The 15,311-nt window shown below is 53.4% G+C and overlaps 1 protein-coding gene across 3 annotated transcripts in view; it reads right to left on the minus strand.

The window, feature by feature from the left end:
- Positions 1-385: 385 nt before the first annotated feature.
- The window catches only part of MAP2K3 (mitogen-activated protein kinase kinase 3), a 29,382-nt gene continuing 14,456 nt past the window's right edge, over positions 386-15,311 (minus strand). For all 3 annotated transcript variants that reach the window (XM_068207179.1, XM_068207180.1, XM_068207178.1), the window contains exons 2-13: positions 12,443-12,475; positions 11,998-12,067; positions 10,179-10,227; positions 7,643-7,756; positions 6,895-7,014; positions 6,618-6,734; positions 6,424-6,475; positions 5,521-5,648; positions 4,873-4,950; positions 2,939-3,078; positions 2,187-2,232; positions 386-1,761 (exon numbers count right to left, since the gene is read on the minus strand). In XM_068207179.1, the coding sequence (XP_068063280.1) occupies positions 1,678-1,761; positions 2,187-2,232; positions 2,939-3,078; positions 4,873-4,950; positions 5,521-5,648; positions 6,424-6,475; positions 6,618-6,734; positions 6,895-7,014; positions 7,643-7,756; positions 10,179-10,227; positions 11,998-12,067; positions 12,443-12,475 (1,031 nt within the window). In that variant the 3' untranslated portion in view covers positions 386-1,677. The remainder of the gene's footprint in view (positions 1,762-2,186; positions 2,233-2,938; positions 3,079-4,872; positions 4,951-5,520; positions 5,649-6,423; positions 6,476-6,617; positions 6,735-6,894; positions 7,015-7,642; positions 7,757-10,178; positions 10,228-11,997; positions 12,068-12,442; positions 12,476-15,311) is intronic.

Consider the following 15,311-nt stretch of genomic DNA (forward strand, 5'->3'; position numbering starts at 1 on the left):
GGGATAATGAATTTAAGGGGACATCATTCTTCATTGTGGGGGACCCCGAACACTAGAAATTCACCCTGAAATCCAGACCTCCAGGGCATGAATTTCAGGAATAGCATTTTTAAAAGATTCAGTTAAAAAATAGATGCATTTCTTTAAAAAATAAAGAAAAAAAAAAAGTAATCTTAGGCCAGAGTGTTTTCTAGTGACCCCTTCCCCACCTGCCTGAATTTAGCCAGAAAAATGTTATTACACCAGATCTGCTGGCCACATAGACATCCACACATTCATCATTGATTTAAAAATATATAATATATATAGAGCACACATACACACACACAAATATATATTAGAAAAGGAAAAAAAAATCCTTCAGAAAAACTCAATTATTTAAAAAAAAGAAAAAAAAAACCCACAAAAACAAAACAAAACCAAAATGCACAGCCGGTGCGTTTATCCGTGATCATGTACAGTAGAAGCCAGAAACCCCTCCTGCTCCCCTGGCTCCTCGGGCTGGGAGCTTGGGGAAACACATCAGGTTTTCACAGTGGATTTGTCAGCAGAGAAGGAACTGCTCCTCCCTCCTCCCACACAGAAGGGCTTCAATTTATAGAGAGTTAGATCAAACCTAGGAAACACGTTACAAAGTCCATTATATATAGACATCAAATGTACAACTGTCGGCAGCCCCGGGCCAGTCACTGGGGTTTGGCTCTCGCTGGCACCCGCAGGGGGTGGGGACAGTTTGGGACACCAGGGGTGCCAGTTCAGCCTCTGGAACAGTGTCACAGTGCGAGGTCTGACAGCAGCTCCAGGCTGGAAAGCAGATGGAGCAGAGGCTTCTCAGGGAGCCAGGCAAGGTGGAGGCAGCCAGGGCTGCGGAAGGCGATGCCCGGGGCAGGGATGTGTCCTCCCAGCCCAGGGCCACAGGGAGGAGAGGCAGCCTGGGGCAGCTGCTGTGTCTCCATCACCTCGTGCCCACGAGGGAAAGGATGGATGCTGGGTGAAGTCCCACGGGCAGGCGTGGGGACAGCGTGGGCTGCAGCTTGTAGCACAGGGGGCTCGTGGAAAAAATGCCTTTTTCCCCTCCTCAAGAGAGCAGCATCGATTGAGGGAGAGGGAAGCCCTGGTGCTGCCTCAAGGTGTCCTTGGTGTCGAGCCAGGCATTAAAACAGCCTCAGCTGAGAGCAGCAGCCCAGGGAGCCCCACGAGCCCCTAAAGCTGTGTGGGCTCCTGGGGGCAGAGAGCCAAGCACAGAGGGAAGGCAAGTGAGACCAGACTCCAAGGAAGGGGCTTTGGGCAGGCAGGAGAGGAGTGGGAGAAGCACAGCAGCACTGATTCTCTCTGTCTTCCCCTGACAGCAAAGAAACACAACCCCCTGTGCTGTGCTCTGGGTACTGGGGAGGGGAGGAGGCCTCTGGCACCCTCTGCTTGCCCCAGGCACTGCTCCTCTCCAGGGACCTCCTGAGCCTACAGAGTCCTTGGCTTGGCTGGGAAGGTGTTGGCTTCAAAAGGCTCCTCCTGGTGGATTTTTTTCTCAGGGCAAAGAGAAAAGAGATTTTGCTGGGGCCAGAGATGCCCCCAGGCTGGGGAGATGGATTTGTGATTTGTGCAAAGCACTGTGAACTGGAGTCCTTGCTCGCTCTCCTGCGGGGAAGCCAGGATGGAGGGACTGCAGGGAGCTGGGAGTTAGGAGTCTTCCCCAAGGATCTCTGTCACAAAGGAGGCCATGTCAGTCTCTTTGGTGTCGTGCAAGGTGAAGAAAGGGTGTTCCTGCCAACGAGATCAAAGAAAACGTCAGCTGACACCAAGGCCAAGCTCAGACCCCAGGACATGTCACACTGCTGGAGGTGGACTCCACCCCCCTCCCCAGACTCCCACTGACACCATTCTTCAGCTAAAAGATGAACTTTGGCATTTCTCAGCTCAGCCCCAGTGGGACACTCCACCTTGGCAGCTGTACTACCATCCTTCCAGGTATAAACTCTTCAAGAGCAGATAGGACAGAGGGAGAAAACACCTGGAAAACCTGACCTTAACACCCATGAAATCAACACACCCTTCCACCTCTGACATACTACACCCATCCCACCCCATGCCTGAAAAGTCCCCCACATGTTGTCCCATTTCCCTGCTGGACCACTGATTTGAGTTTCAAAACTGGGGATAAAGACCAGCAGAAACAGCTCTGTGCTTACCATAAGTTCTAAATAGTTCATTCGCTCAGCTGGGTTCTTCCTTAAGCTGGAAGGAAAAAAATGGGACAGAAAGGCTGTAGGATCTTTTTTTTTCCGTACCTGGAATGTCATAGGTGATCTCCCTTTCCCACCCAACATGAAATGCTTGCCGTGGGCTGCACCTATCCCTCTCCCTCCTTGGCTGAGCAGGTTTGAACCTCCAGCAAAGCAGCCAGGCAGGTAACTGGGGAAGGACAACTCAGTGTTTTGGCACAAAAAGCACAAGCCAAGCAGCTCTGCAGTCTGTCCCACAAAGAGCAGAACAACTGGGAAGGAGAGGATATGGTTTCCCAGCACCTGCAGGGTGAGCTTGCCTTTGCCTGGCAGCTCCAGGCAGCACCCAGGGAGCAGGGGACACCCTGGGGGGAGCAGCTTCCCACAAAATCACAAAGCAGCTTTCACCCGGAGGCTGCCAGGGGGTGGTTCTGGTTTCTCTGCCACTTTGCCAGAAAACACCAACAGTTCAGCAGCAGCGACTGGAAAAGGGGAAGAGAAACCTCTGCATCTTCCAGCCAGCCTGGGTGAGTCAGGCTGAGAGCAAAACCAGTTTGGGCAGTGCTTCCTGCCATGCTGAGCACTAGGTACAGCAAGGAGGGCAGAAATGGGCTCCCAAAGGACAGCAAAGCCAGCCCCACGCTTCACTCCAGCCCCTACGGATCAGGGCTCCTCCTCAGCCAGGCTGGGAGAGCCAGCAGTCCCTGCTGGAGCCTCACCACTGTGCTGTGAAGTCCACGAACTCCTTGGAGAAGCGTTCAGGGGGCAGCTGGGGCGAGGGCTCCTCCACCACCTGCTTGAGCTGCTGGAAGGGCGTCCCCCAGGACTCGTATGGGAAGCGGAGAATGGCCAGTTCAATCTGGGGGTGGAGGTAGGGCAACATGAGATACACACCAAGCACAACCCCACGATGCTCAGCCAGCTCAGATTCAAAGGAAAACCCTCTTTCCTTACAAACCATTTTCAATTTGGGTCATACCACCATACCACTTTTTTTTTTTTTTTTTTTTTTTTTTTTTAAATACAAAGACCCAGAGGCCAAAAATACTTCCTTTTGAGGTTGGTTCAGCATATTAATGCATTTACAGGAAGTCACAAAAGATATGTAAAATGGGATTATTTAAAAAGATAATAATAACAGCACACAGTTTCTGCACTGGTTCCAAAGTACTCTGCTGGCCCTAAGGCAGCCTCTGGGCCTTGGGCTGGCACTGCATGAGCTAAACACACAAAAAATCCACAAACCCAAGAAAAATTAGGTGCTAGAATGTAGTTTTGCCAAAACCACCTCAATTACTGGGTTCTTCCTACAAGTCACCTCTGCTCCATCCCTCATTTAAGCAGGAAAAAGTCTGTCACAGCTCTTGGGTAGTCTCCTCATGCCAAGGATCAGTTCCTGACTCAAAATGGGCAACAGAACCTTGAGACATGCCTGGTAGGGTGTGATGGGATGGGAGGAATAACAAACCTGAAAGGACAGAGCCCAGTGTCCCTCCCTGCTTCTGGCTCAGGACAGGGGAGCTCAGTTCCTGCTGCTGCAAAACTGAATGAAGCACCAGCCTAGGAAGGCCTGGAATAGCCCTGCAACTCAGTGGCCCACAAACAGTCTGGTCTGAAATCAATCCAACCCCTTCATAAAGAAAATAAATCTAAAACACCCCAGGAAGAGGACACGAGAGGGAACCAAACATTCTGGGGCTCCATTCAGCTGCAGGCTGGCCAGCTTCCAGCAAGGTGTCCTCTCCCTTCCAGCTCTGGAAAGGTTTGGATATTCCACCACTCAGAGTCTCCCATCCCACAGTTTCCTGCAGCTCAGAGCTGATGACATTTCCAGTCAGCCAGACCAGCTCTGCACTGGCATGGGGACACCAGGGAGAAGGACTTGGGTTTGGATGAGGCCACTGTGGATGAGACCACACTGGGGAAAAGGGAATATTTACCAAGACACAGCATGCACAAACACAGGGATGCAGCCCCCAAAACAAAAGCCACAGCTAAGAGGGCACAGGAAAAATTCCTCAGAATAATCTACCCTCAGAGAGAGAGTCTCCTGGAAAGCAGGAGCTGTTTCCCTGGCAGCATCCCTTGGAGCCAACAGCTGGGATTTCCTTTGTCCGCTGGCGCCAGAGGATCTCATCTGCTTTGTGCAAGATCTGTTTCTTGCAGGAGGCAGATAAACCATCCCAAGCAGCTGCAATTTTGGAACTGAAAGCATTTCCCCTTCCTGTTGGCTGCTCTGAGCTACCCCGCAGGCAGGATTTGCTGCAAACCACACACAGCAGCTCTCACTGCAGCAGGACTGGAATCCCCTGCGAGGCTCTGGTGACATGGAGGGGTGAAGCAGGAAGGCTGAGCCCCAGCTGCAGCAAACCCTGCTCCACTGACCACCCCTCAGCCAGCAGGCAGGGAACGGCAGAGCAATTAAAAGCCAGACTCTGGGATACTCAGCATGGATACTCATTATCATCCTGATATTTGCTGGGAGCCTGAATTCCCTGGGTAATTAACCTAATTGCCCTGAGCTGTCATGCTCAAATTGAATCCTGCTTGATGGGCACCCACCCAGCTGCCACTGCTCCCAGCAGGGGTACAGCCCCACCTGCCCAAACCCCATCCCAACCCCGGGGCTGCAGATACAGATGCCAGCCCTTACCATTGTGATCCCAAGGCTCCAAACATCTGACTTCACGTTGTAGCCCTTCTGGTTCAGCTCAGGGTTTATTCTTTCTGGCTGTAACAGCAAAATGGGAGGCATTACCACTCCTGCTTTCCCGGTGCAAACCCCACAGAGCACATCTCTGGCTCCAAAAAGCCAGGCTGGGTGGATTTCCCTGGCTCGTGTCCCCAGGGAGGCAAGGTCTGAGGTTAAATCTAGCTCTGATGAAAGCCACATCTTGCTCCACACAACTCACATCAACTCTCCCTCTCTGCAGGAGAGTGGGACTTGCATGATCCCTGCCTCAGGAGCACACGCTTCCCACATGGATACCACAGATGGCAAAGGGAAATTCATACTGACTTGAGGACGAAACTGAACGATCCTGCCAAGAAAAGCCTCAGCACTTTCTATCCAACAAGGAGCAGTGCCACAACCAGTTTTGTATCCTTCTGCAAATGGAAGGGGCAGAGGGAGAGTCGCTCTGGGATTAACACACAGAGCTGGGCTTCAAGGGTCCTTGCTGAGTCAGGGAGACCAGAGCACTCTTGAGTGGCTTTTATCTCAGGGTGGAGGTGGAACAGACTGATTTCTAAGCAGCAGCCTCTTACAGTCAGGGCTGAGGCTGCACAGGGTTGCACTTACAGCCATGTAAGGTTTGCAGCCAGCATCCATGGTCTTGGCAACAGAGTCCACCAAGTAGCCACTGATCCCAAAGTCACACATCTTCACGTGCCCCTCCTTGTTGATCAGCACGTTGGAAGGTTTCACATCTAAGAGGAAATGCAAGAGGGAAAATTGGGCTTGTTCAGCGGTATTGAAGATTCTCAGACAAAACAGGCAATTCCCTGCAGGCCTGGGAGGGAGCAGGCAGGCCCCAGCACAGGGGAAGGGAGACAAAACCCCAGCAATAAAAGTCATTCACAGGTGAACTACAACCACGTCCTTAGGGAGAACCAGTCCTGTCTCCAACCAGGAAGGTCAAAAGGTTGAAATAAAGTGTTGAGGAGTTTATCCCCAACTCCTTAGGAGAGATTTAAGTGCCCAGCACAGCTCTACCAAATCTTCAGAAGAGTTTGTCTCATGCACATCCTGATCTGTCCACAGCTACACAAGGGACTTTACCAGGATGGAGAGCAAGACCTGGGTGTTACAATTCCCATCTGTGATTTTGTAAGGTCTCCTTCAGTCCCCACTATGCTAAAACTACCCAGCCAGGAGGATTTGGGGATTTTCATCTCCAAGAGCTGCCTTCAAGGCACTTCTGTACTCCAGGAGGGACAGAGATGCTCATAAAATACAGGTAGTGAGGAATTCTGTTGTTACATTCAACCCTTCATCTGGAAAGGAGGAAAAGGAACAACACCCTACAAAAAGGGAAGCATCTCAGGAACAAGCATCTAGATCTGTTCACCACAGTCCCAAGCACCAGCAGATTCCACTTTAGGCATCCCACAGGGACAGAGCACACCTGGAAAGGTGTCCTCCCCTAGCCTATTTCAAGGTTGGATCTCCAGCCACACTCCACTAACCCCATCCAGCATTTACCTCTATGGATTACAGACAGTTTACTGTGCAGGTGCTCCAGAGCTCGTACAATCTGGGGACAAAAGAGTGAAAAAGCACCCATCAGTCACAGGCAGCAGCAGCCTCCCACTGCAAACACACCACAGGCCTCAGGAGAGGCTTCCAGCAGGCTCAGGGCATGCACAAACCCATCTAAGGACCCAAGAGCCACTCACAGACACAGCCATTTTCCCCAAAATGTCTTCAGGGATGGTCTTCTTCTTCTCCAGTACTTTCTTGTAGAATTTATCTAGGGAAGTGTCCATGAGTTCCATGCAGATCCACACATCACCCTGCGGACGGAGAGAAAGCAGCTGAGAGGGAATTCCCTGGAAATCCAAGGGAGATAAAGAGCTGGGCTGAAGAACACAGAGGTGTTTTGGGGGCCGTTTGGTGCCTCCAGTGCAGTCCCACAGCCCCAGGTGCCCCCCCAGGCACCCACCAGGTCAGTACCTCACGGAAGAGGGCTCCGTAGAAGGTGACTGTGTAGAAGCAGTCAACTGTCCTCATGGAGATGTCCAGGTCCATCAACAACCTCTTCTGCTCCTGCGTGTTCACAGTGGCTCGGATCCTCTGAGACAAATATGAAACAAGAAGGGTTTGGTGTAGGTGGGCTAACCAGATAGCAGATATTCAAACAGTAGAAAATCAGATATTCAAACAGTAGAAGATATTAGTCGATATCCAAACATTCGGTTTAGGTTGGCTAACTGGCCAATCTGCACGGCTACAAGCAAGAAAAGCAAAAAGGCATAAGCATAACTTCTGATTGAGCTCCTTGAATCCCCCAGCCTGACTCAGGGCCTGCAGTCCTGGGCCCAGGGTGTTTTATCCTTATTTTGCAGCCAGCAGCACCCAGGAGGGGACGCCCAAATTGCCTCTGCCAGACAGAGCCTTGACGAATGCCAAACCCTTGGCACGCCGTGCAGGGCCAGGCCAGCAGCCTGGACAGGCACTCTGACATCCCAGCCTTGCACTGCAGGCACCAATCCTGGATTTCCAAGCCCACTATCAACCCCACCGTGCCCAGCCAGTATCAGCAGAGACCCTCCGCGTGCCAAACCACTCCAGGAACACCAGAGGCTGCCAAGCCCAGATAAGCCCATTTTGCCACGTTTTGCCAGAACCAGTGGAGCTCAGCAGCTCCTCTGCTCCCTTGGGGCTGCCCCTGCTGATCCCCACCCCACCCAGGTGTCCTCACCTTCACGGCCATGATGGTGCCGCTCTGCGCGTGCCGGACCTTCTCCACCACGCCGTAGGCCCCGCGGCCCAGCTCCGAAATGGTCACCAGGTCATCAGCTTCCACCTCGAAGTTCTTTAGGGAGAGAGGACAAAATGGCATCAGGGACAAGCACCTTTATCAACAAGGACATCAGCAACACTGTCAGCTCGCCCGTGCAGAGCGTTTCAAACAACAGTGCCTACAGGACTCCAGAGGCACGACACTTTGAGAGGATAGGGGTATTTTTGGCTCTGTTGAATCACAGCCCAAACCCTCTCACCCCACACTCACCAGGGTTCATTTAATTCCCCCTCTGCAGCTGGAGATCAGGACTTTCATCCTTTAAGCCCAGGGAACGTTGCCACTAGAAAGGGCACCAAAGGTTGGTGCCTCTCTGCCTGCAGGGGATTACCCACACAAGGGTATTTCTGCAGTTGCTGAACTATTTGCAGGATTTGAACAGCTCCTGTGCCAACATGGGCAGCAGTCAGGAGCCTCCACCACAGCTCCAAAGTCCTGTGTGCAGCCAGCGACCCCTCACCTCTCCCCACATCCCAAAAATCATCAGTCACAAATACACCTGCGTGTGTCTAACAACACCTGTGCAAAGCCTCTCTTAGATGGGGTGCACACAGCAACTCCATTTCTAATTATCAGTGAGTTCAAACACCTTTTACCCACTTACAGTACCTTCTCCTACCACCAAAAAGCTGCCAGCAAGGTAAAACCTGAGTTAACACCAAGAAATCAACTACATAAGTGCTGTTTCAAGCTGGGAAAAAAAAAAAAACCATGGCCAGTGCTCATCCCAGCGAGTGCCTGGCGCTGCAGGGAGCCAGCGAGCTCCTGCACAAGCCACAAACAAGTTTCCCTAAAGACACGTTCCCCTGTAATTGCTGGCTCTGCTGGGCAGGGCACGAACCGAGTGACACACAGGCTATTTTTGGACGCTGCATTCATCGCTCCTAATAAGTCACAGGCCTCCTTTTAGCCAGCCTTTATCCAGCCTCCAGTTTTCCTCTGGTCTCAGGGAACGAAAATAATACCAGGATGCCAAACTGCCCCAGTGGCCACAAAGGCAGCGAGGGTGGGAACCAAGCACGGCACAGCTCCGGATACGGAGCCTGCGAGCTACGCCCTGAGCAGGGAGAGAGGAAACGGCCTCTGGCCTGGAGCAGCCAGGCTGGGACGTGTGGCTGCCAGGCTCCTGGCCAGCACTGTCCCCTCAGCAGCAGCCACCAGGTCTGCCCGACCTTCCTGCCAACCCTGGCTCCGCTGGCTGCGGCCAGATGTGGCGGGCAGGGAGGGCTGTGCCTGAGCTCAGCACTGAGCTATGCTCTGCCCAGCACAGGAAGGTGCCGGCCCTTTCCTGGGCAGGACGTGGATCCTGAAATGAGGAGAGCAGGGCTGAGGGGGCACGTCCGACCTCCCACCAAGGGCAGCTGGCAGAGGAGCAGTGCAGGCTCGCAGGGGCCTCCAGGAAGGAGCTGGTGATGCTTTTTGGACACGTGTTCTGCAGTTGTTCCAGGTTATTGTGTTTTTCCTTTCCTGGCATTTGCCCCGAGGCTTCCCCAGAAGCTGGCGGTTCCCAGCATGCTCCAGGAACCAGCGCTGCCCTGCCCAGCAACAAGAGGTGATGGATGCACCCACGGAGCCCTCCCAGAACAATGGGATGCATGGCACGGCCTGTGCACATCCCAGGGACCCGGGGTCACCACCCACCTCCACTCCTGAAGCTGGACTTCTGCCCAAGTCCTCTTCTCCATCATGTCACTCCAAAATACCTGGGCCAGACCCTTCCTGCAAACACTGGAGCAGGCAAGGAAGCGACTCTAGAGAGTTTTCCCTGGGCTGCAGCACTGTCCCCTTGCACACACAGTGCCCAGGCTGTCACAGAGAGCATCTCTCCCAGAGCTCTTGCTACACACGACACCAGACCCAGAAAACAGCACAGGCAGCAGGACTGCTCCCTGGACCCAGCCAAAGCTTCCTCTCCTCAACCCTAATCCTTGCACTGAGGCCAAGGGACCCAGATCCCATCAGCCAAGCCACCTCCCAGCCTGGAAGGGTCTAGATATAGGGCTGATCCAATGCAGGGTATTTTTAGCTCATTTGTGAACAGCTTCTGCAGCCCCAAGAGAGTCCATAACAAGAGAACGAAATAAAAGAGACAGTGGCTATTTCCAGCAGTGGTTTTCATCAGGTCACTAGGAAAGACTTTTGAGAACGAGAGAGAAACTTTGTGCCCAGCTTCTCCTGGGCCTCAGGCAGCAACACAGACCTGTGGGTAGGCAGGATAAAGGGACTTTGTTAGGGCCAGTCTGAGAGCTTGGTGAGGCCACCCTCATTTAGGACAGATGGGCTGGATCATCCAAGAATGGTTTAGATTAAAAGTTGTATTGCATGAGGCCGCACTCCTGATCTGACAGGTTGCAAGGCACAATCCATAGAGCTCTCCATGCCCAGGGAAAACCAAACTGGAAGAAGCAAAAAAAGAAACCCCAATGACACGTACTTTATCTCCAATGGTAATGAACGTCCTGGAGTCCAGGTTCCTCGGGGGCCTGCAAGAAATGAGACAGAGTCAGGAGAAAGCCCAGCTTCATTCACCCTCTTGGCCAGAGCCAGGTTTCACATTCCTGTGAGCACCTTCAGCTGCTGCTTTCCCTCCCGTGCCTCGTTGTAGGTTCCAACCAGCCCCCTCCAAACACCGACAAATGCTTTAAATTGTGCCAGTAATGCCTCGCCCCACACCCACGAGGCACAGTGAGAACCCTGGGGAGTCAGCCAGGTGAGACATGCACCAAACCACCAGGCTGTGAAACCATTCCTGCTCAGGAGGGGAGCCTGAGGAGCTGAGATGAGACGTTTCTGTGGCAGAGCAGCTCAGCTGTCATGTTTTGACAGGCAGGTGTTGTACCAGCACAGCCACGTAGCCCGAAACGCACGCGAGGGAACAACAGGTAATTCCTCCCCTGTGAGTCATTTGTGTACACTCTGCTGCCTGTTCCAGGCAGGCAGAGCAGGCAGCACTCTGGTGTCACCCTTTGCACAACACCAGGCAGGCGAAAGTTGTCCTTTATGGCTTTTTTCCTTATTGCTGCCCACTTCCCATTCTGGGCAGCACGGTACTTTTAGAGCCACCATGTGTGTTCTGCCCCTTGTGCTTCACTTCTGGGCTCTCCCCATCCCCTGGGAACTTCTAAAAAGGAGAGATTGCCCAACTGGTTTTGTCTCAGTTCCCATCAGAGCAGCCTCCAGCTTCAAGGAAGTACTTTGGGCTCTGAGCAAAAGCCTTGCACTGCGCAAATATTTGCACTGCAGCTTGAAAAGCAGGGAGAAAATGAGCAGTGGACAGCTTGCACCAGCCTCTGGGCATGCAAAGCCCTGCAGACTCCAGCATGAGGCCTTCTCCAGGGGAAGTTCAAACCCTGGCAGGAGCAGAGACAGATGTGCCCGTGGGGGAAGGAGGTGGTTGTCACAGGCAGGGCAGGGCTGTGCAACATCAGTGGGGGAGCTCCCCTGCCTCCCCCTTTCTACCTGTGGTTTTCAGCAGTGATATTTCCCTTTTGGGAACTCCACTGCTCTCCTGGAGTTCTCTAGAACAGGTTTCTGGAGCAAACAAGGTTCAGCAGTGGCGATGCAGCCTGAAGTGTTTTGGAAGAGCACCATGGAAGTGGAATTTTAGCCATCTGCTCTTTGTCAAACCAAGCACTGCTACCCTGGGCTCTCCCCCATGGCATAACAAGCATCAGCAGCTCGAAGCAAACAGGGCAGGGAGAAATTCCAGTGCCCTGAGATACTGCTGGGCACTGGCCCCAGCACCAAACAGCACAACAATGCAAGATGTCTGTGTCCTCCTTTTAGCAGGGTAAGGAGCTGCAAACAACTCAAACTAAACCTGATACCCAGGTCGTGTAAAACACTCCCCACCCTTTGTGCCTCTGGCTTCTGTCGTGGTCCAGCTACCATCACCTCTTCTCTTCCCCTGCACTCAAATTCTTCCCTTTTCTACCCTCAAGCAGATTCACCCCCTCTACCACATCTTTGCCCTTTGGCACTGGCACAGCCATGGCAGAAAGACTGAAGAGAGCTCCCCAGAGGATTCTGAGTCTTTGCCTTTAGGACATTTCCTATCAAGCAGGCACCTCCCAGAGCGACACACGCTGTGCACGTGTCTGCACACGCATGTGCAATTCCTTCTCATCACCCACGAGCCCCATCTTAAGAGAAAAGAATAACTAGGCTGATTTTGGGAAGTCTTCACAGGCCAATCTCCTCGAGGAAGTGCCAAATCCAGCTCTGGAGAACCTCAAAGCAGCAGAGATCCTTACGTTGTGTTGGCCACGGGTGGTTTGATGGGGACACATGTTATCCTCAGATCCCGCTTCTTCTTGCCTTTCACTGGAAGAGAAGATGCACAAGTGAGCAAACGGATTTTTGCTTTTTTCCTTCAAGCACCCTCTTCCCAGCAGCCGCTATGCAAGGAATGCACGGCTTGGACCCCTCACCATGGTCAGCAAAATGCCAAGAAGGTCACAGTGACCACTTGCCCAAAATTTCAGGCAAGAGCCAGAGCACAGGTGGGTCTCAATGACACTATTGAACACTGCTTTGTAGAAATAGCCAAGGGTGCACTAACAGACCATTTTCCAGGTCTTGCAGCCAAGCACTGTACCCCAAAAGTGCTCTTTACCCTTCATGGCCATTAACAGTCCCTTCTCTTTGGGATTTAAACCCTTTCTGGGGTGAAAGCTGCAATTTCTGCTGGGCACTTACCTGGTTTGTGTGGCTCCAAGGATCCTTTGGAATCTGAAAGAGAAAAACGAGACACCAGCTCAGCCTTCATGCTCCAACCAAACCAGAGAGCAGCCCTGTACCCCTCATGGCTCATGGACCCAGCAGAGCTCCGGGAGAGGGAGGCAGCTGGGCTTTAGGAGCACAGCCAAGCCTGGCCCCATCCCCGTTTCTCCAGCCACAAGAGGTCCCCACGCCATTAGTGATGTGCAGGGCTCCCAAAAAATGTTCCCTGTCCAGAAGCTCCTTGATCCCCAGGGCCCCAGCCCCAGCCCGGCCTTCCTGGGAAGAGCCAGAGTTGGATCTGGTGTGGAGGGCAGTGACCATGAGACATCCAGCAAAAATCCAACAAAAGCACTCCAAAATCCAACAAAAGCAAGGGGTTAGTCCCAGCAGGAGAGGGGACACCCCATCCACAACAAATGGAAAACAGGGGAAAAGTTGATTGTCAGCCAGCAGTGAACCCCTCACAAATCTGGGCTTGCACAGGCTGAGGCACCAGGATAAGGCACCAGGAGTGACTGGCAAGAGGATGCTCTTGTCCCCCTCCTCCCAACTCCAAACATCCCTGAGATAACAACACCCACTGCTGCAGAGGGAAACGGGGCTCGGGCAGGGCCAGAAACCTGCAGGTGAAAATTCCATCCCGGCTCCCTGGGAAAATAAACTGACCCCAAGGGGCTGAAAGTGCAGCAGCTGAGAGCATCGAGGTCCTGATCCCCCCAGGAGAGACAAGGGGGCAGCTGCACTTTGCAGCTAAAGCTGCTGTGGCTGCACAGAGCTGGAAGATCCATTAGAAAGCAGGAATATCCAGGTGTGCTCCAGGCATGGGGCTGGGAGCAGACAGCTCAGTGTGGCCTTGGACAGCCTTTCAGAACAGCTCCTACCTGCCTGGCTGCTGGGAGCAGGCGTGTGGACAAAGTCCAGCACTCCAAAGGCTGCCAGGGAAGGGAGGGGAGAGCGAGGAGCTGGAATTTCAGGAGACAGCACCGTGCAACAGCTCCTGCAGCTGCAGCGGGACAGAAGGGAGACACGTGTCCAAAATGTCCCCAGCACTGACAGCCCCCAGCCCTGTGCCCTGCCAGCTCCAGGACTAAACAGGTGCCTGGGACTCACTTCTCCTGCCTTGTCCTTCCTCAAATGCAAACCTTGCTGAGGCTGTGGGTTAAAGCTGGTCTGCAACATACTGCAAAGGTTCCACCTGCAGGACCAGCAGCATCCCTCCCTGCTGAGGGAATCAGCACAGATCAGTCCACACCCCCACCTTATCTGCCACTTTTCCTGCATCAGAGCTGAGCCATAAGCTCCAAGACCAGCAGAGTTTCCATGATGTGAACTTCCAGCTCAGTGAAACCAGCCAAGAAGCCACTCCACCCCAAACCGATCCCACTTGGAAGGAAACCACCTGACCATGTCAGAGCAGTCACAAGTTCCAATTTGTGAGCCTGCAGAGCTTCCCTTCCCCACTGCCCACCCAACAGGGCTGGAAGGGGCTGTGGAAGCTCCTGACTCCCACTGATGGCACTTGGCAGAATACCCAGTGGAGCAACGACGGGGGCAAACACAGAACAGAGCCAGAGGAAAGATGCTGTCGTGGGTTCACCAGTGCCTCCCCTTCCCACTCCCAGCCTCTTGCTACTCAGTGTGGGAGGCCAAGAAGAGAATCTAGAAACTGGGGTCCCCCTGAGTCCTTCTGCACTCAGCTGGGAGCTTGCTGTGGGCACCCATCCTATGCCAGGGGATGGATTTAGCTCCGTGCTGAGCGTTTCACCCCCAGGAGCTGCTCCAAAACTCAGACTGCTCTCTGTTCCACACACAGCCCCCCTCCCCCAGCAGTTACCAGCCAGACCTCTACACGAAGGCCTGAAATCCCCCCATGCTGGCTGGGATTCTGCTCCATCTGTTTGCTCTCCCTCTCCCCAATTGCCATAGTAACCCCGCAGAGCCGGCACAAAGCGCCTTCTGTGCCACCAGCAGCTCCCCTGGCACCGCGGCCGTGACTCACAGGGCAGCAGCAGGGTCCACAGGCACCCAAGCCAGGCCTCTGCAGGATGGCATCAGCCCTTCCTCAGCCCTTCTGGCTGCAGGACCGAGGCTGGAGGGAGCTGGGAGCACCCAGTGTGGGGTTGGGAATCACGGGGTACATTGTCCAGCAGAGCCCAAGCTTGCAGGCAGGATTTGCAGCATGGGATATCAGGGCAGCAAGGGACACAGAGATTCCCTGCTCCAAACCCCCTGCTCTGTACAGGAGAGTCTTTTGACGTGCACTGGCCATGAACTCTGCTGTCACAGGCACCCTGCACACTTCCCTGTACTCCCAAACTACCACCCTTGACTTCCCAGAGTTGGAATCAGCAACCATCCCTTTCCCAGCCTGTCCTGCTTAGCCCCAAAAAGCCTTTCCTAGCTCCAGTATGAAAAAGCATTGATTAAACCAGACATATTATACCACCACTCCCAGACTCTGCCTGGGCCACCTGTGAAGGGCAGAAAACACAGCTCAGCCCGTTCCTGCAGGAATAAAATCACCCAGGATCCTGCCCTGCAGCCAGGAGCTGAGGCACAGGTTGGATTCGTTTGTTACAGCTCTCCTAAAATTTGACATGAGATTTCCAGCTCCCAAAAGCTGGCCTGAGTGACTCCTTGCTGCAAGCTTCTCCCACTGCTTGTGGTACCAGAGCCATGCCCCATTCAGGGTGAATGAGAATGCAGGAAAAACCAGAGGAGGGAATAAAAATAAAGGGGAAAAAAAAGAGAGAAGCGGAAAAGCAGTGGGATGGGCATGACATGACCCTGCAATTCAAGCCCTTCAGCCCCCGCAGGCAGCTGCTCTCAGCTCCTTCCCACTGGA

Source organism: Anomalospiza imberbis, chromosome 16, assembly GCF_031753505.1.
Source record: "Anomalospiza imberbis isolate Cuckoo-Finch-1a 21T00152 chromosome 16, ASM3175350v1, whole genome shotgun sequence".
In the NCBI taxonomy this organism is placed as follows: Eukaryota; Metazoa; Chordata; class Aves; order Passeriformes; family Viduidae; genus Anomalospiza; species Anomalospiza imberbis.